Raw genomic sequence first — 26,620 nt, 5'->3', positions numbered from 1 at the left:
AATTAAGGATGATTATTTATTAATTTAGTACGTAGTAGTAATAGTAGTATTTTTTAACAAGATTTGTTATTAATTAACCTATCAGAAACAAAAGGAAACAAAACAAAGTATGGATGATTCACAACTTCCAATATCATACGAACACTATGTGGATTTGGTTCAACCAAATTCATCATACAGAGATTCAAACCTGTCGAGCATGAGCGAAGTTTCGTGTATTTGGCTCGCTTGGTTCAGCTTATTTGATTAGGATTAAGTACTAACTTAAAACCAATCCGTCGTGTATCGATACATGTTTTTTCTATATTATTATTTCAACGTAATATCAAAAAAAATTAATTAACATTAATAATTACATACTTTTGCAATGTTTAATCTTTCTCTAGAAGTTACCCCTTTCATAAGTTTGTCGTGTGTTATTTTTATTTTTAGTTTTTTGGTTGTCATCAACTAGGTTAGGTACTTTTAAGTAGGATTATCGATTTGATATTCGAGGTGGCTGAAAATATTCAACACATGAAATGATTATTAAATTTTCCATCTGTTTGTTTTACGAAATTAGGGAATTGTCACTTTAATTTTTTTAATCTTTTAGGAGGAACCTACCTTTGTCTCATGAAAGACCCCATCAATATATTGCGGTTGTTTCCAATGTTAAACACATGAAACGATATACTAACAAAATATAATAAGAAAACGATGTTATTAAACAAAGTTGTACTTATTTGTTTTTCAGATGACATTGTATTTTTGTAGTTGAATACCATAAAATGATATGGCACAATGCATTTGTTTATCTTTCATATATTTTCACAAATGCATTCATATTTTTTTCCTTCTAACCATAAAATGATATGGCATAATGCATTTGTGAAAATATGAAAGATAAAAGAGAACATGCATGATGCAATAATACAAAACCAAACCAAACCATGTTGTATTTCTTACAAAACCAAGCAGTATGATAATTCCACAAAAACACAACGCAAAACATCTCATTAATCAAACAAAAATAGTATCGGATTTTCACCTTCTGGTAGACTAACAAATTATTTACATCAAAAGGACAAAAGAGTTTTGTTGATACTGTAGTTTTTAACTCTTAATCCATATTTGTTCTAGATTGAAATCAGTTTAATACACACATTAGAAAGAAAAAATGAAATAAAGAGGTTTTGCTAATTTTTCACGAATGATAAAGTGACACGTAACCTAATGCGGTCCATTGATCTAAATTACAAAAATGCCCGTAAACATCTCCTTCTCCGACGTGTCAATTGCAAAATAATCGAATCCGGATCCGATTCGCCTCAAGCTCCATCATTGATTTTTGTTTCTCCCTCGTTTTGCCAAGCTCTAACATTTAGGGTTTCGCGAAATCTCAATCTGGTGAACATAATCGAATAAAATAAAAAACTATCTCTTGTAAATTATTACGTTGGTCTTCAATGGATACTTCTGTAATGCAGACGAATCTTCCCAACGTAGAAGACGATGATGAATGGGGTACGTTACTCTCTTTCCTCTGTTAAATTTGTTTTTTTTTTTTTAAATTAAGGTTCTTTAGTGTTTCTGTGATGATCGGATCATTGTTTTCAAGGTCTTATCAATCTTCAGAGCATTGTTTTCAAGTTTCTGTATCTTCTTCTTGTTTAATTTCAAGTCTTTGATTTTGATCATTTTGTTTTTTGGTGCCAGACACTGATGGGTTTGTGATTCCAAGCTTGGAGATTGAAGAAGAGAAGAACGTTACTAATGATGATTCACAAGCTGTTCAAACATCAAAGCCTTCTTCTCCTAAGGTCAGTCAGTGATTTGATTTCTTCTGTATTAGAGGATCATCATATGTTTGTAACTCTCATTCTATGTGTTTGTAGATTAGAGCTGAAGAAAACATCTACTTAGGACCACATGGAGCTCCTCGTTCGCAGCTACAAGATGGTAACACCACGAGCCGCAAGCAGCGGTTTAAGCAGAAGCTCAAGGAAGCAGACCAGAAGATGAGTGTCTCTGGTCGAGAAAACAAAGTGGCCAACTTAAGAGAGCTTGTTGGCGGAGGCGTTGAGAAAGGAACTAACTACATGGCTAAAGGTGTTTCAAGAGACTGGCTTGATCCACATTGCCATGAATCCCAATTCGAGAAACGACAGCATCGCTAACGCTCTTTTTTTTTGCTGTGCTTACCGGGAAACGGAAACCGCTCCCTTTCAAAAATGCTATGTATGAATCAATATACTCGAAATTTCAGAGCAATAAAACAGTCTTCATGTCCTGTGCTTTGTGATAGAGTCAATCATGTACTCTAGAGGAATGCTAGTAAAACTTATAGGACTTCAGTTTTGGGGGAGCTTTTCATATCAGATCGATAGTAGCAGGATTCAGTTTGTGAAGACAAAATATTTGTGTATATATTCATATGTATGTAAATTATACACTCAGCATCAAGAAACAATCACAGTGTGGCATAACATTACAAGAAGAGACAAATAACATTTCAAAAAAAAAAACTGTTTACTGTCTTATGCTTTTCTTGTTGTGTGCAAGCATAACTCAACAAAGATTCTGATTCGTCTTCGCAACATGATGATGATAACGATGGTTACCTTTGAGTCTGAGATGTCGTCTGAGCTAGAACGATGTCTGAAGTTGTTAGAGTTCCCGATTCATCGTAATCGAGTTGCTCGAACTCTTCCATTATCCCAGAAATATCTTTCTCATCAATCTTACCCATTTCTTTCAGTTTATATAGAATGAACTCTGCAGCTCTGCAACACACAAAAGACCAAAATAAGAAGAGAAACAAAAACAAGAAGACAGAAGAGAGAATATGTCTAATGTCTTACCCAACGACTCCATCTTCATCTAGATCAGCTGCTTCGAGATCATTGTTTGTGATTCTTCTCGTTAAAACCCATTTCACTAAAGCCCTCTGTTTGTTTTCTGTATTTAGCTCAACCACATAGAGGAGAAACTGAGCCAAACATATGGTGCTCGTCAAGATCCAAAAAACAGCAAAAAGGCGTCCGGTACCGGAGCTAAAGCTCTTATCGCCATAACCCAATGTCGTAACCGTGGAACAGACACAGTAGAAAGCTTCGATAACCGCCATTTTCTCAACCATCACAAGGAAAATTGTACCAACAAGGAAGAGGACTACAAGGACAAGGCATGTAGCATAACATTTGTATCTCAACTTGTTAGTATGCAGCTCCTTGAGAATGTCTATTTGACCGACGCTTTGACGCAAATGGAAAGCCTTAACGAGCAAAGTCTCTTGCTTCTCCACTAGATAATCCGCTGCTCGACTTAAAAGGTGACTAACGAGGACCATTCCAGAGAAGACAAAGGCACAAGCAAGTAGCCTTGAGGCAGAACTATTAGGGACAAGGTCACCGTATCCAACGGTTGTCATGGTTACAATACAGAAATACACAGCATCTAACACACCATTGGTCTTCTGACCTGAGATCTGGTCTCTCACGAGGTAGAAACAGAAAGTACCAATGGCTAAATATAAAGCCAAATACATGATAACTCGCCGGAGGTTCGGGTTTAGATCAGTGAACATTGGGATTTTGCTCGGATGTGGAGGTGGTTCGTCGGTTTTAATATCATCATACATACAATCACCACGAGGAGCGCTTCTAGAGCGACGCAGTCTTCTTTTCCTTGAAGAAGTTCTTGAGTTTTGGTTGAAATCTTGAGTCATGGTATCTAACTTCTCACTCGGTAACAAGGGTGTATGAGCTGAATCGTTGGACATTTCAACTACCAAACTAAGTAACTATAAGATCTGCAGATCAATCAAATCTCTCGTCAGTTCACAGGACTAGAAACTGTATGAGCTACATCGATTGTCAAAATTATGCTGAAAATTTTGAAACTTTATAACGAAAACCTCATTCCAACATACATGATACAAAAACTTACACACCAAAAGTGACATCGTTTGTGTAAAATCATGAAGTTCTGAGAAATCAAATCAACAAATGGACCAAAGATTGCTAACTTCTCGTAATAGAACCTTCTTCTCAGAGGTTAGAAACAGAATCTTAGTTACATCTAAAGATTAGACCTTTAACCTGTGTGTGGTCAATCATACACAGAATCCAAAACTGACGGAAGATGATGATGGAGAAGAATTGAGACATACCCAGAATTTTAAGATCAAAATCGGAATAAGCGGTGTGGTCGGATCTCGCTATTGTTCTTCATTTGATGTTTTCTCACAGTTGTCCAATTCTCTTCTGTGCTTACTACTTCTCTAGTTTTGTTCTGTTTTGTTTTTCTTTTCTTTTCCATCTTCTTATTAAATATCGTTATCATTTTAAAAATGTTTTATTTTTTTAATTATTTTTGTTCATTATAGAAGAAATTTATTTGATTTCTTATACACTTTAACGACCACAAGTAATGTACAAATAAGTCAACTACCCGACATGCCGTCATGCTTAATCTATAGCATTCTGTTAATGTCATTCCAATTCCTAAGTGATTAAGAATAAAAATATAATTATATCGATACCTATTTTAATATATAAAATGTCGAGATCACAAATTATAATGTTATACTTATACATGATACATCAAAGATTTTATTAAGGCATAACTTCAAAACTTCCTCAAACACAGTTACTATATATACAAAAAAAACACACAAACTTTGATTACTAGGTGACTGACATACATACTTATTAAAAACATTCGATTATCATATTTGATAAGAGGTCGGTGGGGAGAGAGATATGAGATAGTACAACACCAAACATAAACCTTATTTAAAGCTGATCAGGCCAGAGGAATGATTCAATTGCAAAAACCCTCTTGTCTTCAAGAGATCCTTCGAAAGAGAATCCATATTGTTTGAGGAGCAAGTCGAGGCTGATATCATCCATGGCTTCGTAGTCAGACTTGGTGTATTTAGGGTAATGAAGAGGAACTTGGAACCCACTTGGGAATTCTTCTTTCTTCATCATCTTTATCATTTTGTTGCGGTTGCTTTGGCAGTTGCTGGTTTGATCCATATGGTTTGAGTAGCCGAACATGTGAGTGAAAGCCGAGGTAACGAGCAATTTCATTTCCATGATTGTCCTGGTTGATATAAAGAGTAGATGAGGAGGATCGGAGAAGAAGAAGAAGAAGCAAAAAAGCTTTAGACAAAAAAACAAAAAGAAGCTAAAGAAAAGCTCAAACTCAAAAGGCGAGCGTGGAGTAGTAAAGGTGACCAAAGACTAGTGTACATATATATAGGACGAGGCATAAGACGTATATTTTTTTCGAAGAAATAAAATTAAAATATAATTTTCACTTGAGTTGTTTTCTAATCATGAAAACTATAATATTAGCAAGTAACTTTATCAACATGCATATGAGCTGTACTAGAACTATATTGGGTGTTAAGTACACAAAAGTATGATATATAAAGAGTGGTTATTGTTCTAAACCAAACCCTTTTTTCCTTTCTAATGAAATAAGTATGATCATTTTCTTGGTAACACTAAAAATATAACAAAGATCAGATACTTTATTAGCTGAAAAAACTAGTTCGGTAATGCTAGTATTACATTATGCTAATAAAACGAAGGTTCTGGAAGTGATTACAGCTAACTAATATGTAGCACAAGTGATTACAAACAGAGATCTCGAAGGAGAAAGTTTGTCCAAATCTAGAGAATAATGATGATTCATCATCATCGACTTGAAAATTTGTCAGTTTAGACACCAATATGTCCGATATTGAGATCATAACCCGTCACAAAATGTGAAAAAGACGGGTGTGAGCTACATGCACCAGACAATGCATCGGCCAATGATGATTCATGCACTACTAAAATTTCAATGTGGGGCTAAAAAACAAAAATGGTTGGAGTATATTTCATTTGGTGTGGCTTGGTGTGCAAGGAGGAAGCTAGTAGGTGTAAGCATTAAATATTGATATTAAAGAGGGAGGCCCCCCCGTTTTCTAACCAAGACAATCGAATTATTTGGAGCCATTCATATGAGTTTCGTGTTTGTGTGGTGGTATTGATGATGTGTCTCTCTCTTTACAGTCTCATTACAATTGGAAAAATATCTCTCTTTCTTTTCTTAGCAATGATAGAGATTTTTTTGGGGTAGGTTTGTTTATTCGGATGACTAAAGAAAAGAGTTGTGAAATTTGGAGTTTTTGTCTAAAGAGATTTGAGGCCTATTCTGTCCAAATCCAAAACTGATCCCCATACCCAAATTTAGAGTTGGATTCTTTAGTTGAATCGAACTCTAAACCAAACAAGACCCCCACAACTTACATTGGCCTCTATGTTAAACTCCAGTTTCCCATTCTCAACCAACTGGAATTCAAAGCTAGGTTTTTGGTTTGGTTGAACCAAATCGGACATAGACGTGCTCCAAATACTAATTTTCTTCCAGGCATTATTTTTTCACCTTTGCATAAGAGAGTAAGTATCATGTTTACAAAAAATCAATACTTCAGAAAAATCTAGATCCAAAACTCATTCCAGTGGAAATAAATACCTGACTTTTATTGTGCTGCTGTCAAAAAGTAGGTACATTTTGAGAATCACTCGAGAGCATTAATCAATGTTTTGAAGGTTTCAGTGAAGACAATAAGAAAATTTCAGAAACAAAAAACAAGCTCTATGATTTCATTTGGATCATCATGTGGAAGAATTCAATTTCCACAAAAGGGCTTAATGATCAGCTTGAAGAGTTTTCTGCAGGCAAAGCGAAACAACCATCGGACCAGCCAAGTCCCCCAACGCGCAGCCTGCATTTAAAAGAAAACCATCCACATCAATGTTACACAAAGTGAAAATTTTCTACTGAATTATCTGAGCGGTTCTAAAAAACCGGATAGGTGAGCTTACCGATCCATTGGCCCGTGGAGGGACGGATAAGGCACGAGCATATACCAGCTCCTATGGCAGCAAACACTAAGGAAGCCCCACATCTTACTGTGATACCCACAACTTTATTTCCGAGATCCTTCGCTTGCTCTGATATCTCGACTTGTTCCTCTTCTTCTCCCTCGGGTTTAACTTTCGGGAACACACTTCTGTAAATTTCAATGCCTACTTGAACTACCCATGATGCTGAAATTCCAAGGAAGTGACCTGCATGAATACAGCCAGAGACAGAGCATGCATATAAGCTTCAAGAGAGCTAAAAAATTGTCTGATCTGAAACAGACAGGGTATTTGATGGGAAAGTCAGGTCTCAAAGAGTAAAAAAATCAAATATCTGTTATTATACCTCTAAGAGTTGTCTGGCTGACTTTAAAGATGTATACATGTGTGGGCAATCCTCTCTGAGCCTTGCGTAAAGCCGACTGCGGCACATCTGCATGTATATATATTTTATTTATCCACTTCGATTAGTTTATTGACCTAAATCTGTCTACTAACTTTTATGATAACGCAAGTTTGTTGTGGAAGTAAAGTAATGGAATATGATGTTACCCTTTAGAAGTTTCCATGCCATACGCTGTGAGACATAACTCATAGCCAGCCTTTCAAGGACTCTTCGAGTGGTCACAACTGTGGTCTGGATCATTTTAAACCATGACATCATGAAGCAACTAGAGATTGTAAGAACCTTTAATGCGTACTATACAAAAGGAAAAAGATCTGGATATACTAACCTCACGGGCAATTTGCTTTGCTGACTTCTTAAGAGGCACAATCAAGTCTGGGCGACGGCTTTCTTCTGAAGCATTGTTTAGGAAATCATCATCGTCCTCTGAAGCCGTTTTAGGCTCCAAAAGAGGCAAATAGAACATTAGAAGGGATCTCACAGTAGTCATTGCAAGTGCCCTGAACTCAAAGGCCGAGAAAAGTGGTTTTGGCTGGATATTATATTCCTTGGAAGTAGAAATATATGGAAACGGTTCACGCTGCAAAACATCTGCAGACATTTTCCGCAGAGCACCAAGGTAGTCATCATCTATTCCAGCAGCAGCATCACAATACGCAACGCGAGGCTCAAAAGAACTGCAACATGAACAATTTGAGTCATTGATAAGTTTGAAACTGAAACACAACCAATTATGCCAACAATGGAAGCAGGAAACATACAAATAACTAGTTATCTATGAAGTGCTAATCAGAGACTCCGAGAATATCGAAAAGACACATGAATGAAATCTATATAGAGATCTTATTATGTAGATTACAAACAGTGCTCGGGAACCCCTACACGCCCTGACATAAAACACCATATATAGGACTAATCATTGATATAGTAAGCTCACTACAATAACCTATGCATCAAACTGGATTGCAAAATATGATCTTTACAAGTAATTAAAATATCCTTGGATTAGTGTGACACTTCCAGCTCAATTTAAACTATAAATCTGCAACCTTTCTGATTCAATGAGGGATAGAAGATGATCAACAGGCTTTCCTAACCCTAATCCAGAACAAAAATCACTAAAACTAGTAATCAATCCAATAACACTATCGACCACGATCCAGTGAAACAGAGAAAGCCGAACAGATCCAAATTAGAGACAATATCCATACCCGAAGAGAAACCTAGAAGCGAAAGGAGCAGCGGCGGCAGCAGAAACGGCGGCGGCGGAGGCGGATAAAATCGAAGATGAGTGGAGACTGTGTTGTTTGGATTGAGATTTCTTCAGTAGATCTAAAACTAAAGCTATTCCCGCCATGGCTAACAAGCAAAAGTTATCGAAATAATTCGATCGAATAATCCAGTGCTTCAACTAATTCAACTTGTAGATTATTCTCATCCAGCTTCTTCCTCTTTCGATTAAAAATTTGATTTTTCTCGAGAAAAGTAATAATTCTCAGCGTTTCTCACTTCCCTGTTTCTCGGGTACACAGAGAGAGACGAGCTGAGAGAGAGAGAAAAAAGAGAGAGAAAGATCTGTTTGACTTCTCGTTAACTTTTCTTATTTTTTATTTATTTACGGCCTTGCCTATTTAAGGCCCATTAGCGGCCCAACATGTCCTGATATTTTTTTTTTAATTATTTCGTAGTAAATGCACATTTTTCTTCGTCTCTCTCTTCCTTCACCAAAGCAGCTGCTTTTGCCAAACCCCTGTAACTTTGAGAGAAGAGAGAGAAGAGAAGAGAGATCATCCATGGGAATACCTTATTTTCTTCAAGTTTACCTCAATCAGAACTCATTTTCTTCCTCTTCGTCTACGATTTTTAGCTTTTCCTTCTTCAAACCTTCGAAATCGATCGTCGATTTTGTGTTTTCGCCGCTATTCTAAGCTTCTAAAGTTCTCTTTTTTTTTTTGGTTTCCTGAATCATTTGTTCGTTCTGTAAAAACCTTAGAGGAATCGGTACAAAACCATCTTTCTTCTTTACTGATAAAATTTGAGATGCCCGTTTCGTCTTCGTCATGCTTAAGCTGATTACCGCAGTCAAAGTCGTATCTTGGTGTTTGGCGGCGCTCTCGAACTTAGATCACTGTTTCCACGGCGTCGTTTCTGGTATTTCCACAGATCTTCCGAACTTTCCGCTCACTGGGTTCTTCACCGCTTTCTCTAATCCCAACTTCTTCTTCGTTCGGATCATTTGACTTCGACGATTTAGCTGTTTCGTAGGAAGCTGGAAAGGATGTTAATCAGAGTTATGCATTAGAGTGATTTGCTTTAGGGTTTCCACGGGACAGGGGATTTTAGTGTTATTGTTTGGTCATTAAAGTATAGGTTTTTAGGGGTTCCACGGTCATTGATTTAGAGATTGTTTTGAAAAGTTGGTTTTAGGGGTTGCGTTAGAACTTGATTTGAGATACAAGACTATGAATTTGAACTGGCACCGACGGCTATTATCTTTCAGTATTTAGTTCTTAATCTGATGTAAAGAAGGGTTCGGAGCGTTTGATGCTTGCCGGATCATTTTCGTTTTGAAAAATGTGCGAGAATGATCATCATTTTGTGGAATGGAAAGAGCATTTTGTCTCACAAGAGCGAGGGAACCGTGTTGTTCATTACTTCCTGAAGGATTCTGCGGGTGAATCTATCCTAGCTGTGATTGGTACTGAGAGAAGTGTTAGACACATGTTTTATGTTGTCTCTGAGGATTTTGTGCGTGTTCATGGTTCCGAGAATTCAATTCATGCCGGCTTCAAATGGAGGTCGAGAAGAGAGGTTGTAGATTGGCTCACTTCAATGCTGTCTAAGCAAAATATACAAGGGAACTGGTCAAGTACGCTTTTATCATTATCATATACCATATTTGACCATTTTTCTGTTCTGTGGAGAATTAATGAATGCTTCCTTTATGTGGGTCACTTGTAGCTTTCCGATTATTTTTAACGCACTTGTGTATTGTCAATTTACAGAGTCGCCAAAATGTGAGTCAGGGGAATCTAATGGATCTCTCGAATCTCCAAGTAATGGATTTGCGGCTCAGCGAGCTCAAGCAACTGAAGAGGTGATATTTAGCTTCTTGTTTATCTGTACAATTGTCACTGCATCTTACTCCAGTAATATTGATGGAAAATTCTCTCTCACAGGTCCGGCTTCCCATAAACTTGAGTGTTCACAGTTGGGAGATTATGTGGTCTGGGGCTTCTTGGATGTGTGCTAAACAGCTCAAACATTACTCATCATTTTGCAGGAATGGGACAACAATAGGGGTGAGTGGAAAACTTGGCATCGGTTAACTTTTTAGTATATCATTTCCCTGGAGTTATTGTGCATGTATAATTCCATATATGTTGATTTTCTTGTGGTTTGGATCTGTTAAGATCTTGATCATGGATGGGACTTCTCACTTGAAGTCGTGTTTTTTTTCAGGTTCAATCTTTTGTCTTTGTCATGAGCAAAGGGGAGGATCGATATGTTGCATATCTGGAAGATATGTATGAGGACAAGCGTGGCCTCAAAAAGGTCAAAGTGAGGTGGTTTCACTACACAAAAGAAGTGAAGGGTGCAGTTGCTCTCAAAAACCCAAACCCAAAAGAGGTTTTCATCACCCCTCATTCACAGGTCATCAGTGCAGAATGTGTTGATGGTCCTGCCACTGTCTTGACCCGTGAACATTATGAGGAGTGTGTATCTTCCTTTCCTAATTCTTTATTGGCAAGGGTACACATGTGCTATCGGCAACTCAGGAACAACAAAATTAAACCATTTGACTTGAGTAAATTGCGTGGATATTTGGACCAACCGATTATGTCTTGCTTAAGTTCCATGGAGGCTGGTCCTGTAGACTGTGCGATGAATATAGAGGAAGATGAAGAATGGAGTGAGGGTGAAGATGCAATGGTTGGTGCTGAAAGAAGCAAGAAAAAACGAGCAGGAATGATGTCTGACCATCTGTTGACAACATATGAATCTTCATGTAAGAGACTCAAACTTAATGCCTCAGGCAAACAATTTGCTTTTCCAACTGATGGTCAGAAACATCCTTGTTACAATGGAGTTATCAAGGCCGATGCAAAAATAGAGTATCTGTGTCAAGATAGCGGTATTAGAGGCTGCTGGTTTAGATGTACTGTCCTGAAAGTATCGAGGAAACAGGTAAAACTCCAGTATGATGATATAGAGGATGAGGATGGATATGGAAACCTTGAGGTATGTAGCTTCTTATTGAGCCATTCGCTGTTTAAGTCTTGTTCTGGATGAAATTTATTACAATCTTATGTTTGTCACCTAATTATTATTTCTCTTTCTCATTGTTTGTGTAGGAATGGGTGCCGGCTTTTAAATCTGCTATGCCTGATAAGCTTAGCATGAGGTCGTCCAATCGGCCAACGATACGGCCTGCTCCTCCTGATGCTGAAACAGTAGAATTTGATCCTAAAATTGGTGAAGCTGTTGATGCATGGTGGAATGATGGTTGGTGGGAAGGTGTTGTAATTGCCACAGAAAAACCGGAAGCTGAGGACTTGCAAATATATATCCCTGGTATGATTTTGTGTTCCTATTTTCATCTTCTATTCTACTCTCTAGTTGCCTCCTTTTTTCTCCATCCTTAGGATTGACATGTGTTTTTTGTTTCTCATGATGTTAGGGGAGAACTTATGCTTAACGGTTCTCAAGAAGGATATTCGGATCTCCAGAGACTGGGTGAGAGACAGCTGGGTTGCGATCGATCCTAAGCCTGAAATACTTGCCATTGTATCTTCTGACATTAGCCTGGATACCAAGTTCTCCATCTCTTCCACTCTTGCAAAAGATGCCAAGGCTAAGCTTATTGCTATGCCAGATATTGTTGAGGAGGCAATACTTGAAGATGATAAAGCGGACAATTCCCTTTTAAGAGAACAGAACAAAGAGCATAAAGATGATGGGGTTGTTAAAGAGGATGATGAAAGCAGACTTTCAAAAGAAGAGAACAAAGAGGTTGGAAGTAACAAAACTAAAACCTATGTCAACCATGAAAATACCGTGCAGGACCACAAAGAAGATGATGCTACCCTTAATGATGAGAAGCCCCGCAAATCAGAATCAGTCTTCACCCTATCAAAAACTACTACCTCGCTGGTGACAACGTAAAGATGCTTTCTTGAAGTCATATATAATGATGGTAATTCTGGTACGTGCCACATCTCTGGAAACTTTGATGTTTCTTTTATGTATATATAAATTGACATAGTTTGCAGAAAAAGTGATTCTGGGTTTGACTTGGTTGGTGCTGAAGAGAGAGGAGTAGGTAAAGGTTGTATAGAAAAATTGAAGAGGCATGATTTTGGTGGTTGCATTTGTTTTAACTGATCATCTTAAGCATAGGATTATTTAGTACTGGTTGTTTTAGGTTTATTTATGCAATGTTTGTTAGGAGAAAAGGATATCCATTAGTATTTTGCATATTGTCACAAAACTCCTTGTAAACCACTTTGTATCAGCTTGTAAGAAATTTAAGTTTATCTAAAACCAAAACCTGGGTTTCATTTAGTGTACTTTTGTATTTGTTAAAACATGCAGATTCTATTTCCCTCTGCTTAGATTCAAACTAATTACAAATGTATTAGAGGGTATAATTAGGTCATCATCTCCTGTTAGCTAGCTGGACAACTGTGATCCGGTTAGAAAAAGAATTTAGAGTCTAAGCCATTGATCTCCATATATGAACTCTCTGCCCAGAAAAGGCTTCACTTCATCTCTGGTAAGTGTCTTCGACCATGGTGCTCGGCCTCCTCTTTCTGCCCCTCTTCCCCTGCAATTGTACTCCCCAAACATCACCTTCCTGCGAAAAATGAATAGCTTTATGTACTTCCAGATAGAAATGCTGAGTTTCAGTTTAGACTTAAAGATGAGTTTTCAATTCCAAGATCCTTTTTTTACCTTTGCCTCTCAGGGTCTTTCCAGTCACTCCAGCCCACAGGAGTGATAATATCAGCTATGAAACAGTTGGAGTAAACCGTTCTTGAGTAGTTTCCCCAAGCTCTTCCCAGATAAACCATCCCAGTACCATTGATATCACAGTTCACAAACGAGAACCCTGTATCTTCAGTCTCGGAGTCTCTATGATGAGCCGCGATCGCGCCATATCTCTTTGCGGTTGAGTGGATATCACAGTCCTGTTGTTTACCAAACACCAAAACCAAGATCAGTATTATAACAAACGGATTTCGATACAAAGAGTTTAACAAGGAGCGAGTGTCTTCTTACCTGATAAAGTGATTTACCGTTGCCAAAGATGAAATCTACGTTTCCTTGGATATAGCATTGGTAGAAGTAGTGAGATCCACTCTCATCAAAAAGAGTATCTTGTGATCCCAAAACCCTAACTTTATAGAACACTGCTTTGTCCCCTATTATTCTCAACGCCACCGCTTGCTTCCCTTTTTCTCCCGCCTCTGCCACCACCGTGTTCTGCCTCGATCCGAAAACCACAAACAGTTCAATGTTTAGAAAACACAACGCATATAGTAAAAAAGGACCACAGAGAAAAGGAAGAGAGGGTCTATTTAAGGACCTCAAAAGTGATGGCAGTAGCGCAGAAGAAATCAGATTCAATGGAAACAGAGGCGGTTCTGTAAGTGCCGAGCTCTTTACCATCGCTATCAAGGTCCGAAGCTTTATCGCTCCAACTAATCACCGTATCTTCCGCATAACTCTCATTACCTATGAACGAAATGTACGGTTTTGATCTCGGCACAGACACCTTCTCCCTGCAAGGACAAAGACATAACGTATATTTTTAGCTCAGACCAAAGCTTATATGAAACAGAGTAAGACAAAGATTCTTCAAACAGAGTATATAAACACATACAAAGGTTCTCATTTTATGGTATTTACGGACAAAGATTCTTGAGACCCACGATTTAATAAAATCATCTGTAATACAAAAAAAACCACCCACGTACGTAGCTTATGCTTAAGATTATATCCCACTAACCCAAAAATTAGCTTCAACTGCTTTCATTAATAAAAATAAAATAAAATAAAAAATCGTAATTCACAAAAATTGAAAGACGAGATCTTTGGACAAAACAAAACCACACACTCTCAAAGACGTTTCTAAAGACTAATAAACATAATCACGGTTTGTGTCTGAGATCAGAATCTTTTTATTTATTTATAAGTTACCTGTAAAACCCAGGAAGAATGAAGATTTTAACTCTCTGTGAATTGGAATAAGGAACCATATCAACAGCTCCTTGAACTGTAACAGAGTCTCCTCCTCCGTTCTTATCAACCACAATCACTCTGATCACGCTCGTAGCGTTGCCTTTAGCTTTAGCTTTAGCGTTAGTGTTCACCCAATTACTAGTATCCTCCTTAACGCTAAAACTCGTCTCTGTTCTTCCATCTTCCACAACCCTCAAATCTTCCCAACTTATGAAGTTCCTCGGCTCGGTACCTATCTGCAACGCACACGAACTCTTTAAACCAAACATCACTCCAAAACAGAGCAATAATACGGCGGGAATAAAAGCCTCGACTTTCATGGGGAATGTGTTAGAGGGAGGCTGAAACCAAAAAGAAAAAAAAAGTTGGAATCAGAAGAAGGGAAAAAGTGAAGCGTGTGTGGGGGAGTTTTTTCGTGTTGTGGGAAAAAAAACGTTTTAAGGTTTCTTCTTCTCTTCTCTTACGTGGGAGTGAGAGTTTAAAGAAGAAGGAGAAAATAAAAATAAAAACAAAAACTTGGGGCAAAGTTTACGTTTTTTACTTCTTTATTATGAATTTGTGTAGGGAGTTCTTCTTTCTATGGAGGTGAAAGGTCGTGTGAGAAAGATGAGTTTAATAAATACTAGGAGCCTTCTCTTGTATGTAGTTATTTCACAATTCAACTCCCTCCAAGATAAACTCTGCCATCATCTTAATTATATACATAGAGATTAGAGACCCTTATTATATATATCGTATTTATCAAATATATATATCCTCAAATTAAATTAAGTATGTGGGATTAAATCATGAATTAATATATTTAATATTTGTATCTCCTTTTTCTGCAATTATCAATTATCTTATTATTTTGTAACATTTGTTAGAATAAAAAAACTCGGAGAATATTGTGAGAATCAATTTATGATATAAATACAAGAAATCTGGTTTACGAAAAACAAATATTTTTAATTTATGGAAGCTTCTTCTATGCAGAAATGGGAAATTTTAGATTGTGCTCCATGTGTTATATGCTACTTGAGTGTCTGACATAGTATCATGTCATAGACTCATTTGGTATAAGGTTATTAGTTTTGTTAGATATGGTATTAGTCGAGATTACAGGTTAATATTGGTTTGACTACTTTTCTATCGAATTATTGAAAATTGAGTACGTATGGATATAAATATATAGATTAACAATCATGAATCATCACCATCTTGTTTCTTGGGTGCACTCAAAAGTAATAACCGAATGAAAATGAAAAAATGAAGGGCAAATTAGAAGATAAAATTACAAACATGAGTTTTGGAGGGGGTTTAGCAATTAATGTTAATCATTTCTTAAGAGTTACGTTTACTCATAAGACTTTCGTGTTCACTTGCAAACGCAAAGAGGGTTTATTTGGTAAAAATTTCAACTCATCCTCTACAATTAATTTCAGTCTAAGTTTTTTCACAATTACGAAACGACGCTGTTGTCACAAAAGTAAGAAGACACAGTGAAACTCAATCTACATCACTTGAAAATCTTTCTTTCAAACTCTTGTTTGCAGAAGGATGAATCATATCAAATACCTTATAGATGTTCTTAGTATCAACTATATATATATACTAGGTCAAAAGAATATATACTACACATATACTGTGTTTCTCTTCTTGATGATTACTAGAAAGAAGAGGAGAAAAAAAGAGTAAAACTTTACCACAAAACATTGCAGAACTTGATGAAATGTAGACAAAACCCGGAAAAGATTGTTGAAACTCTTGAATCTGTTAAACAAATATTATGTCTGTTGCCAAGCCGGTTCCTCTGGATTTTCTTTTCCTGAAAATGTTTCACTCTTGGCAGAAACTGTGTATCGCGTTTCACCAGAAGTTAGTGGTCACTCACAGGTTCTGCTTATGAACCTCTTTAACCGGATTTAAAGCAAGAAAGTAGTAAACTGTTGACTCGTTGTCGGTAATCAGGAACAAGGCATTTCCATCACCATCATCCTCGCTTTTCATATTTGTTTGCAAACTCCTTCAGTAACAGCCTCTGGCGAAAGGCAAGGTACTTATCTACACTTGTTCCTGCCCATTGCTGACAAAAGCTTTCATCATTTGGGACTAATGAGCTAAGAGGGAATGGCCCTTTCCGCACTTTCTTTAACTCAACCAAGAAGCGGTGACGGGGACGTATCCTTTGATCCAAGGACAAGCTCAAGTACATTGGGTATTTGGTTAGAATGTGGACTTCATTTTTGAGCTCGTTGACCAAATACATGTACTTAGGCTTCAGATTATCTTCTAATGAGAGAGACAACACCTATTAAGACCAAATCGAGTAATGTTATGAGAACATGTATTGTAAACACAGAGACGAAGTTTGGAGAAGTCTCAAGCAATTTACTGACCTGGGTAAGGCTAGTCAAGACTTTCAGTATATCAGAATTGCACATCCCAATGCTCCTAAGGAAGTTGATTCGAGGCAAAAACCCGTCATCGATACTGTAGTGAAGAAGCTGCGGATGTTTCTTCACCATCTTCACTACGCTGTCTCTAGGTGCTCCTAACTCCTTGGAGAGGAACATGTAGCGAGTGTTCCATGTTATATCGAGCCGCTGAACCAATATCTGAGGGCTAAGTTGCACGACTTTCCCAACATCGGTTTCATTTATCCCAACCTCTTCAATCAGATACCTTATCGTGGGTCTCAGTGAATTCTCTACACTGTAAGAGAACAGAGACGGGGTAGCAGCAACTATCTGTCCTATTTTGGAATTAGGAATTCCAAGACCTATCAGAAAGGATATGTGAGCTTTGAGATTGTTCTCAACAGTGTATTGAAGTATCTGTGGTTGTCTCAACAGCATTCTCTTGATATCTCTGTGTTTAACACCGACACTCAACAAGTAATCGAGTCTCTCTTGTGCTGATACGACATTAATCTGAAGGGATGGCATGTGTCTCTCATACATTTGAACAAAGTGTGATTCTTTCAGACCAAATGTGGTCAAGTAATCCAGCAGTGGTACCCATTTTGGATCAATATCGATCTCTTCTGACAGTCGAGGGTATAGTTTCTCCACATATTTCCTCGAATTCACCTAGCAAAACACATAACAACAATAAAGTTTCTTTCTCAACTCTCTATTTGTCTCTAACCAGAAGAATTTAAGCAAATCTTTTACCTTTCCTCGACCATCTAAACGCCATGACTCCTTCTCCTTCTTCTTCTTCTTCTTCTCAGAAGAGGCATCTCGAGTAATGCCTAGATCAAGAACGTCTTCATCAGTCTCGCTTTCTTCAGGATTTTCCCAAGTTTTGACAATCCCTTTCTTCCCACCTACGCAAACAAACCCACATCTTAGCAAATGTAAATCAATATGAAAACACAAGTCTTCTTTTCTGCATAAGAAAAATTCAAATCAACATCTCAAACAAGATGTCAAGATCTCTAATGAAAGCTTTCAAGAATACACACAAACCTTTCTTAGCAATGGGTTGCTTCTGTGACTTTGGCTTCTTCCTTTCATACTCTTTGACCTCAGCAAAATCATCCTAACGAAACATGAAAACCCCAAAATTTGACTCCTTTTAACAAGTTTCACTAATCACACATAAAACCCAGAATTCAAGAAAGAAGCAAAGCTAAAATGTGCCAAATTCCCAAACCCCTTAACCTCAAAATCACACACAATCTCATAAAATTCATGAATAGAAGAGTAAAAAGGAAACTAACATTAAGTAACCAGTCATCATCTTCATCACTCTCATCATCTAGCACTTCATCTTCATCACTGTCATATGGAGATAGCGTTTGCCCATACCTCGACTTCTTCTTCGGGTTAATTATCTTCGGGTTGGAGTGGGCGTAAGATACGACGAACCCACGAGTCTTTCTACCTCGCCGTCTTGTCTCCGGCGAACATTTCTCAGAACCCAAAACAAAGAGAGGTGACTCCGACGGAAGAGTAAAGAGAATTCGAGGTTTTATAAAACAGTACAATGAGAAACCCGCCATTTTCGGCAGAAACGTAAAGAAGATAATGTTACCAGAGTAGAAGAATTATCCAATTAGAGCGACAGCGAATATACCCTAAAACCCTAAATCCAAAATAATTGAGAAAAAAAAAGTTTTTGTTTTTTTTGTTCAAAGGTGACAACTTTATCTTTATTCGAGCTTCACACACAAGACATTAATGGCGTTTACTGTTTCACCATAAAAACAGCGTCGTTTTGAGATTTTTTTTGATCTGCTGCTTTTATTTTAAAGCCACACGATGGTTTTTGTGGTTGGCGCGAACCCGACCCGAAATACGTCGACGTGGCCCAATTTTAAACGGGTCATTTACTATACTTCTTCAACGGAGAAATCGAATTCTGAGTCATAACGGCGACAATGGAGGCTTATGCTTCTTCATCACTGTGTCGAGTTCGGTCTCTGTGGAACGTTGGATCAGGACCAAGTCAGGTAAAATCTACGGCTAGTTTCGTATCTCCGGGAAGAAGAAGAAGAAGCCACGGCTTGATGATAAGTAATCGACGGCTCAGAACGACGTCGTCGGCTCTAAGTGAACTCGCTGAGACGGTGGCGGAGACAGGCAAATCGGAGATTACGTGGCAGATTATAGTTGGAACTATTGGTAAATTACCTGATTAGTGATGTGATTAATAAATTTTAATGTGTTTTTTTTCTTCTCTTATGCTTAATCAAATGGATCTTGCAGCTGGAGTCATACCATTCGTTGTTGCAGGTGTCGAATTCAGCAAAAGAATAGTACGTGACTAAACTAAAAAGATTTTGTATATATGTAATTACACAGATATATATAATTATATATATTTGATACTAGTGTAGTGTCCATTGAAATGAGTTTTGGTTTCAGATTGCACAGAAGAAATGTGAAGAATGTGGAGGAACAGGACTTGTTTTTAAAAACAAAAAATATTTTCGTTGTCCTGAGTGTGGTAACTTCGATTTCTCTCTTTTTCTTTAACAATTTTGAAAAGTAGAAAACTCCAGACAAGAAGCTTTAGTGTTTTTGTTTGCAGGTGGGTTTCTTCCATGGCAGTCATGGAGAAGATTCTTTACAGGCTGATGATGATCTCTGTAATATTATAATCTGAAAGCAATAGGTGAAAAAAGGGAGGAGATTCTCTTGAATACGTATAATGATTTGTGTATTTTACAACACATTTTGAAATTCAAGAAAAAAACAAACAAATATGTTGGGAGATTAAGACCAACATCTCTATCTTAGTGTGTCTTGATATTCATACATACAGGTACAGTTATATAGATCATAAATTACAGAGAACAGTGTTATTCCATTCCTAACCTAAGAAGAATCAAGATAAAGAATGGAAAGTAAGGAGCACTATGTTTTTCCTCCTTTTGTGTTACTGTGCTTTGTGGAGACCATTCTCATCTAGGGACCAGACTGTATTCTCCCTATGTTATGTGAATATGGGTAAGAGGAAGAGATGTCACCTGTTTGAGCCTCGGGTGCGGTTTCTCTTGATCCGTTATATTGATGATTGATACCGGCGTTTAAGCTATTGCCATAGTAGGATCCCATGGGAGGTCCATGAACAAACCTGAATCCAGCAGTTCCATTGGTTTGAGTTTGGTGAATAAATTCAGAACGAATATGTTGTTGTTGCTGCTGATGAGGATGTGGATGCTCGTTTGATGTGTGATCAGGATCGCCAGATGCAATTCCAACACCTAAGTCGAGGCTGATTGTGTCAGTGGTCTCTTCTGGTCTGAATCTGGGCACTGACATGTCATGATTGTTGTTGTTGTTGTTGCTGTTTGACCTTGCTGTTGGTACATCGTGATTGTGTTTGCCTTCGTATGTGGTTATAACAGCTTTTGGATCGTGTGACGCTCTCTCCACATGTTTTCTTACTGGACATCCAGTAGCCGTGCATTTGTAATAGCTCCTGCATTAGCCCAATCAACGATACATGAAAACTCCAATCGTCATACATTAACACATTTGAGCAGGATAAGCTTGACCATCGTGATATATGAGCACCCGACTTCATTTTCTCACCAAAGCTGTATGTTGCTAAAGTAGAGTTTTGCATAGACAATATACTCAACTAGAAATATAAACTAATTGAATCTAGTTCTAGTTCTTAGAAATCATGCATGCAAATGTCTATTTGAGCAGCAAGCGAGGCAATAAGTTATAAGTTTCTTGGTTCTTTTGAAATTGCTTTGTACAAACCTGGGATTAGGGTTGCCTCTTACAACTTTCTGACCATATTTACGCCACCTATACCCATCATCCAATATGTCAACTTCACTCAGAGTTTGAACAACAACACGAGGTTCTCTTATTGGTTTAACAAGTGGAGTTATTTCCATTGCTCCATCCAACCTCCTGCATTTTAAATTCACAAGAAAGCATCCAAAGTGTGTCAAACACACATTTTCAAAGCAAGTAACCTGGTACCTTTGTTATGATTTTAATACCTTCGTTTTGAGAATGGATCATTGTCATCCATGTCATCGTTGTTCCTATTTAACATTGCAACGTCTTTACCCTCGTCATTTGCAGAGACAGCAGATACATCTGGATTACCGTTTTGCTCAGCAGGAGGAGACAAGTTGTAGAAGCTAGATCCCTTCTCTGTAGAGTAGGGGGAACAAATGAAGTTATATACACGTTGAGGGAGAACAATACAAAGGTGGCTTTAGTTTTATGTATCCTTACCATCTCGGCTGTTTAAAGAAGAATGCTTGTCCAGCCTTTCTTCTTGTGCAGGCATAACAAGACCACCTGAGTTTCGCCGGCTTGGTTGCGGTTTAGGATGGTCATGTGTTCCCTTGTATATAATCTCAGTTATCAGTCCATCATGAGACCTTTCGAATAGCTTTTTCACTTCACAATTTGGATGTGTGCATTTATAATAGCTCCGTGGAAATTCACTTCCTTTCACATGTTTTTGACCGTATTTTCTCCAGTTATAGCCATCATCAGCCAAGATCGACGGTGCAGTTGCTTTGAGATCGTTTTGGGATGTCTGAACTGATTCATCTGGATCAGATCTCTCAGGAATATCAGACACCGAGGTTGTCGTCTGATGAGGAACAGTTTGTCGGCTTATCTCAGTTGAGGAAGCTGCAGCCTCAGTGAGTGAAGATGGTGAGTATTTGGAACTATGGCCTTGACTTTGAAACTGGAGGAGTGGCGATCCACTTCTATGCTTGTCTACCTCTGCAGAGAACTTGAAATCAATAAAGCTCTTTTAGACAACCACAGGCCAGAACACACCAAAATGGATTCATACGTGCTAAGCAACTAGAAATCGAAATGTTCATATTCCATGGCTTTAGACAATTTACCATATTGGATGCATGAGGTCTAAACTCAAATTCGCTAGACTTTTGTTCTTCAGAGATATTCTGCTGAATTGTTCTCCCTGTATTAGCATGAAGTGCTTGCGGCTTGAACAATGAACCAGTAGTAGGAGAAGGTTCTGCCTACAAAATTAAAGAAGAATGTCACATTTATCCAAACTCCCACCAACACGAGAAAACAAGATTAAAGAACACTATCAAACACTAAACACCTTATAGCAAGAATCTAAGCAAATAGAGAAGCGGCAATGCAGAGTATAGCAAGAATCAGAAACTGAAGGCAAAGCTGTGTAACAACAAAGCAGAGTTCTTCTCATTTCTGATGATGATGAAACAAATATGAAAACCATAATGTTCTATTTAGTGGGGAAAAACCAAACCAACAAAAAAAGTATCTTCACCAACCAAATTAAGAAAGTCTAGAAATGCTCTCCTCATCCTCCACTGAGAAAACTAGAACCGTAAAGCTCCAAGATTAAGCAAAACACACGGGACGAGAGATGACAACCAAAAGAAACAATCGAAATCTTCACTAGAAACAAAAAAAAAAAGCTTGGATCTTTAAGATGGCATTCATAAGAAACCTAATCAATCTCTCAAAGTAAGAGACAAGAGAGAGAGAAAGTTAAAAGAAGAGTAAAAAACAACCTTAATGTTGGAGAGAAGAACAGGAGACTCCAGAAAAGAAGTAGGACTTAAGCCAGGAGGGACAGTGATATAAGCCGATCTGGAGATCGGAAGTTTCGCCGGAGACATGAGTTTATACCTCGCACCACTACCACCACAGTCGGCAGAATTGCGTCTTGTATCAGGATCAACAGGAAAGTCCTTGCGATTAGAAACATCTGGGTCCATTTCAGACAAGAATGGATAGAGAGAGAGAGAGAGAGAGAGAGAGTTCTGGTCTCTAACTGAAAGTGTGAAGAAGATATTGTCTCAGCGAGGGGAGAACAAAACAAGTTGACTTGTTGACATCTGAAATCTAAAGGACCATTCTTTGTCTGCTTCTTTCTCCTCTTCTTCTCCTCATTGTTCTTCTTCTCAATTTTATTATTGTTTTTATTTTGTCGTGATTTTCGTTAATATTTTGTTTAATAAACAAACAAAAAAAACAAAGAGGAAATTGGGGAATCCACAAACGACAAAAAGTTAGTATTGTAGCTACTTTATACTAAAAATTAAAGCAAAAAAAATGGACGGAGATTTTTATGGTATTGGACTAAATTGGTATAAAAAGACAAGCTAATTATTGAAGAGCTAATGATTTAAGAGATTTGGGAATGATTAACTAGTTTTGTTTATTTATCATGTTATTAGGTATTAGTATATCACTAATCACTGTACATGGTACTTAAAGTAAAACAATGCATCGTAAATCCTTGGATGCATTTGGTTTACTTGGTATTTGGTAATCTAATCGGATGTGTGTTGTTGACGTGAGACTGTCGACCAATTAACTTAACATTTTGGTTAAAACAGTCCACTGCTAGGCATATACTGTACATAGAAGAAACAAACAACAAATCTGAAAATGAATTTGGATGTATAAAGGGTCCATTTTGAGACATTGCGTCATGACAAACCAAGCCTATTTTATTTGTATATTGGGCCAAAAAAACTCAAAACGATCCAAATGGTTTGATTCAGACTATCTTAGTTGGAAAAAAGGAAATATTGTCCAAAGAAAAATAAAAAATTGGAAAACAAGGAAATCTTGTCCAGAAAAAATTGGAAATTAAAATTGGAAAAAAGGAAACAAAAGAAGTTATCCTTTTGTCTCGAGTTTTTTTTTTTCGTATCTTTATATATATATACACACACACTCTCATCTCCACTCTGAGAAATCATATGATTCTCAGAGAAACCCGAGACAAAATTCATCTCTTCTTCTTCTTCTTCTTCTTCTCTTAGTTTATCTTTCTAATAGCAAAGTTTCTTCTCGAGCGAACAAGCTCTGCGAGTATCTTAAGATGGCCGGTGTTCTCGACTATGAAGGCGAACGATGATCCATGTAAACGCCAATCAAAGGAACTAAGCCTCACATTCTCTCTCTCTCAGAACCTAGTGAAACCTAAAGAGGAAGCAGAGACGATCCAACAGAATCCACAAGCTATGGAAGCACACTTATTTCCAAGCTCTTTGGAAACATCTCGTCTATGAAATCTGCTTATATCCAGCTTCAAAGTCTCCTACGCCTTATGATCCCAGAGAAGATTCAGTTAGCGGATAAAGTTGCGATTCCTGAACTCTCAAGAGTAATCTTCCAGAACTTAAGCATTTTTTTACAGAGACAATAACCCCAAACTTGTGTGTGTCTCTCTCCACAAGATTATCGTTTAGCTGCAGAGATCCAAGAGCAGCAGAGTCTCTTCAAGACTTATGAGGTTATGCTGAAGAAATATAGGTCGAGAGTTGTTTTTATCAACAAGCTTTATAGGATGGGAGCAGAGCACATCCGTGGAAAGGTCTTGAACCAAGCGTGGTTAAACTTGACCAACTGCAATTGTGAGCCCTCTGGGTGAGTTAGAGGTTTTTAAAAGCAAGTCGAAATCGTTCGCTTACCACACAGACGGACCTAGAATTACAATAAAAGTCCAATAGGCTCCCTTAAAGGGAAATGAATATGAAACTCAAAATCGTTGTAATGGGCCGACTGTTTTACAATACTGTAATTAGCAATAATACTTCTTCTGTAGTTTATTCTCGAAATCAATCCAAACCCGAACAAGTTCCATTTTTTCAAATGATCAATCCAATTTCTTCAAGAATTATATTTGAGGTTGCTTTTTATGCCATAATTCGTAAAAATAAACAGTCCATGTCCATCATAATATCACTTATTAACTGAAGCTACTCTTCCTCCTCCCAAAGTCGCTTTTGTTTCATTATAGCTTAATGAAATGTCGACGTACGATTGAGTTCTTATAGCTAAAGAGCCTATAAGATTATCTAATAATAATCTCAATTCTTTTCCTAATGACTATAACGACGATGTTATTTGTTCATAAAACGTGGTGATGTGTCAACCAACCAATGATATCATAAACATAATGAGTACTTACTAGCTGAGTGGGTCGATGATTCATCTAAGAAATGAACAATTTGCTTTACCACGTCCATATAATAATAAATAAATATTTTTTTAAAAAACAGTTGCTTACTTTATTTGATACATTTAAATATAAGTATTTCGTAGCAAGAACTTTGATTCGATTAATCTGCGATGAGTTCATGAGCGTTGTCGGAATCACCTTTCTTGCCACTTTTTAGTTGTCACGAATATGAAAAGAAAAAAAAAAGGAGGAGAAAGTTTTAAATGCAAACATCATCATTGGATTTCGTGTATTCTACTCCACTTCTCATTCAAATACTACAGATTTTAACCTTTTTAATTTGTATCAAAAGAGTTGGAGAAGATAGCTAAAAACATGTATTGGATACTAGTAGTTTGCAAGACTAAGGTCTGAATCTTTTAACCCTTTAAAAAAAAGAAGATATTGGTCTGAAAATCTTGTATAGAAATGATTACCTGAATAATTAAAAACAAATATTTTGGGAAACTTGAGGAGTTTGATAGCTTTTTCTTTCGATAACACATATTTGAGGCGGTTACGTTTCGTTTGGTGGAGTTAATTAATTAAAGAAGATAGAACAGATTGTGATGAACTAAAATATGAAATACGTAATTTGTTTTGTTCACAAGCAAACAAACAAACAAACAAATAAATATATACATGCATTTGAAGTAAAAGGAAGAAGAAAGATAAACAAGTTGGCCAGTATATATAAATATGGGAGTTAACGTGAGCCGACGAAGATAACAGCTTTCACATGTTCACATGCAATTGCTCTTTTTATAAACCAAGTCACAGAATTCACTTAGCCTATAACCTTACTTATTATATACATATGCATGGGAAAGCCTTTAATCTAAGGCCGAGTCCACGTTTTTCACGTAAAGTCATTCGCATTTAAAAATGTACAATATGCAAATACAAATATCTTCAACTGTGTTTTTTAGGTTAAAAGACAAGTAGTATTTACTAATTACCCTTTTTTTTTTTTTTTTTTTGTTGGAAAACAAAAATCTAACATGGATATCTTGGTACGATTTGATTTTGGGTCAGATATGTACAAATCTCTTTTTATAAAGAAAAACAAAAACTTAAAAGTCGATGTGGAAATAAGTTACCTATTGGTGTTTTAAAAAATTAAAAAAATATAAAAAAAAACCGTTTCTTATACGAAAAAATAAAATATTGGAACAGATTTCCTAAAATCTCAATGATTTCCTTTTGATAATATCCAAAATTAAAATATTTTAGTCCACATCTAATATAATGAAATTATTATGTGGGTAAAAATAAGAAAAATTCATTCCCAATGAAAATTGTAATTTAAAAAAAAAAAAGAAATTTTACAGATAAAGTCAAACAAACGTCGGTACCATGACTCCTATTATGAGCCGTCTTCGTGCTTTTTAATAATTTGAGAAAACCCTCCAAAATTCTCAAAATTAATCTTAATCGTCCAATGGACTCCTGAGGAAACAATCAACGGTCTAGATCGCTATTATTTCTTCCGGCACAGAAACTTTGACTTTTTAATTATGTAAAATTGACTTAGAAAGTTTATGTGTTTTAAGTTCTGACACTACAACAAAATAATTTGACTCCATAGAGAAATATATAAAACACACAATTGACCAAATCTATGTCAAGAACG

The 26,620-nt window shown here is 37.0% G+C and overlaps 9 protein-coding genes across 13 annotated transcripts; 3 read left to right on the top strand and 6 right to left on the bottom strand.

The window, feature by feature from the left end:
• Nucleotides 1-1,306: 1,306 nt before the first annotated feature.
• Nucleotides 1,307-2,278, top strand: LOC17875936. The gene is made up of 3 exons (XM_006281211.2): nucleotides 1,307-1,506; nucleotides 1,699-1,802; nucleotides 1,878-2,278. The coding sequence occupies exons 1-3, from the start codon at nucleotides 1,449-1,451 to the stop codon at nucleotides 2,157-2,159; spliced, it is 444 nt and encodes a 147-aa protein (XP_006281273.1). The 5' UTR covers nucleotides 1,307-1,448; the 3' UTR covers nucleotides 2,160-2,278.
• Nucleotides 2,279-2,388: 110 nt separating this feature from the next.
• On the bottom strand, nucleotides 2,389-4,300 carry LOC17876816 (two-pore potassium channel 1). Its single transcript, XM_006280626.2, has 3 exons — nucleotides 4,154-4,300; nucleotides 2,844-3,793; nucleotides 2,389-2,765 (listed from the first exon to the last, which is right to left on the bottom strand). The coding sequence occupies exons 2-3, from the start codon at nucleotides 3,761-3,763 to the stop codon at nucleotides 2,600-2,602; spliced, it is 1,086 nt and encodes a 361-aa protein (XP_006280688.1). The 5' UTR covers nucleotides 3,764-3,793; nucleotides 4,154-4,300; the 3' UTR covers nucleotides 2,389-2,599.
• A 251-nt stretch (nucleotides 4,301-4,551) lies between these two features.
• Nucleotides 4,552-5,229, bottom strand: LOC17876157. Its single transcript, XM_006279647.2, has one exon. It carries the CDS (start codon nucleotides 5,082-5,084, stop codon nucleotides 4,779-4,781), a length of 306 nt encoding a protein of 101 aa, XP_006279709.2. The 5' UTR covers nucleotides 5,085-5,229; the 3' UTR covers nucleotides 4,552-4,778.
• A 1,271-nt stretch (nucleotides 5,230-6,500) lies between these two features.
• LOC17875214 lies at nucleotides 6,501-8,867 on the bottom strand. Its single transcript, XM_006280739.2, has 6 exons — nucleotides 8,523-8,867; nucleotides 7,640-7,988; nucleotides 7,458-7,542; nucleotides 7,252-7,338; nucleotides 6,867-7,112; nucleotides 6,501-6,766 (listed from the first exon to the last, which is right to left on the bottom strand). Exons 1-6 carry the CDS (start codon nucleotides 8,666-8,668, stop codon nucleotides 6,690-6,692), a joined length of 990 nt encoding a protein of 329 aa, XP_006280801.1. The 5' UTR covers nucleotides 8,669-8,867; the 3' UTR covers nucleotides 6,501-6,689.
• Nucleotides 8,868-9,037: 170 nt separating this feature from the next.
• LOC17875991 lies at nucleotides 9,038-12,876 on the top strand. 3 transcript variants are annotated; one of them, XM_023779776.1, is made up of 7 exons: nucleotides 9,038-10,180; nucleotides 10,317-10,408; nucleotides 10,491-10,613; nucleotides 10,774-11,553; nucleotides 11,667-11,886; nucleotides 11,993-12,517; nucleotides 12,623-12,876. In XM_023779776.1, exons 1-6 carry the CDS (start codon nucleotides 9,886-9,888, stop codon nucleotides 12,475-12,477), a joined length of 1,995 nt encoding a protein of 664 aa, XP_023635544.1. In that variant the 5' UTR covers nucleotides 9,038-9,885; the 3' UTR covers nucleotides 12,478-12,517; nucleotides 12,623-12,876. The 3 variants fall into 3 exon arrangements, with proteins under 3 accessions (XP_023635544.1, XP_023635541.1, XP_006280139.1); XM_023779773.1 differs by having other exon boundaries at nucleotides 12,585-12,876; XM_006280077.2 differs by having other exon boundaries at nucleotides 11,993-12,876.
• Nucleotides 12,832-14,976, bottom strand: LOC17877255 (pectinesterase QRT1). The gene is made up of 5 exons (XM_006282206.2): nucleotides 14,515-14,976; nucleotides 13,901-14,096; nucleotides 13,594-13,797; nucleotides 13,267-13,502; nucleotides 12,832-13,168 (listed from the first exon to the last, which is right to left on the bottom strand). Exons 1-5 carry the CDS (start codon nucleotides 14,874-14,876, stop codon nucleotides 13,021-13,023), a joined length of 1,146 nt encoding a protein of 381 aa, XP_006282268.1. The 5' UTR covers nucleotides 14,877-14,976; the 3' UTR covers nucleotides 12,832-13,020.
• A 1,078-nt stretch (nucleotides 14,977-16,054) lies between these two features.
• Nucleotides 16,055-18,669, bottom strand: LOC17875151 (transcription termination factor MTERF9, chloroplastic). The gene is made up of 5 exons (XM_006280272.2): nucleotides 18,263-18,669; nucleotides 18,009-18,081; nucleotides 17,712-17,866; nucleotides 16,935-17,627; nucleotides 16,055-16,846 (listed from the first exon to the last, which is right to left on the bottom strand). The coding sequence occupies exons 1-5, from the start codon at nucleotides 18,542-18,544 to the stop codon at nucleotides 16,529-16,531; spliced, it is 1,521 nt and encodes a 506-aa protein (XP_006280334.1). The 5' UTR covers nucleotides 18,545-18,669; the 3' UTR covers nucleotides 16,055-16,528.
• Nucleotides 18,670-18,812: 143 nt separating this feature from the next.
• On the top strand, nucleotides 18,813-19,764 carry LOC17876417. The gene is made up of 4 exons (XM_006279748.2): nucleotides 18,813-19,166; nucleotides 19,251-19,300; nucleotides 19,410-19,491; nucleotides 19,576-19,764. Exons 1-4 carry the CDS (start codon nucleotides 18,923-18,925, stop codon nucleotides 19,620-19,622), a joined length of 423 nt encoding a protein of 140 aa, XP_006279810.1. The 5' UTR covers nucleotides 18,813-18,922; the 3' UTR covers nucleotides 19,623-19,764.
• On the bottom strand, nucleotides 19,728-22,940 carry LOC17874869 (probable WRKY transcription factor 20). Of its 3 annotated transcripts, none has more exons than XM_006281744.2 (6): nucleotides 22,544-22,940; nucleotides 21,881-22,018; nucleotides 21,249-21,762; nucleotides 21,008-21,164; nucleotides 20,760-20,915; nucleotides 19,728-20,469 (listed from the first exon to the last, which is right to left on the bottom strand). In XM_006281744.2, the coding sequence occupies exons 1-6, from the start codon at nucleotides 22,748-22,750 to the stop codon at nucleotides 19,953-19,955; spliced, it is 1,689 nt and encodes a 562-aa protein (XP_006281806.1). In that variant the 5' UTR covers nucleotides 22,751-22,940; the 3' UTR covers nucleotides 19,728-19,952. The 3 variants fall into 3 exon arrangements, with proteins under 3 accessions (XP_006281806.1, XP_023644288.1, XP_023644282.1); XM_023788520.1 differs by having other exon boundaries at nucleotides 21,881-22,014; nucleotides 22,544-22,614; XM_023788514.1 differs by lacking the exon at nucleotides 22,544-22,940 and adding an exon at nucleotides 22,301-22,451.
• Between the last annotated feature and the right edge of the window lie 3,680 nt (nucleotides 22,941-26,620).

This window comes from Capsella rubella, unplaced genomic scaffold, assembly GCF_000375325.1.
Source record: "Capsella rubella cultivar Monte Gargano unplaced genomic scaffold, Caprub1_0 scaffold_8, whole genome shotgun sequence".
Lineage (NCBI taxonomy): Eukaryota > Viridiplantae > Streptophyta > Magnoliopsida > Brassicales > Brassicaceae > Capsella > Capsella rubella.
This window is presented reverse-complemented; position numbering and strand designations above follow the sequence as displayed.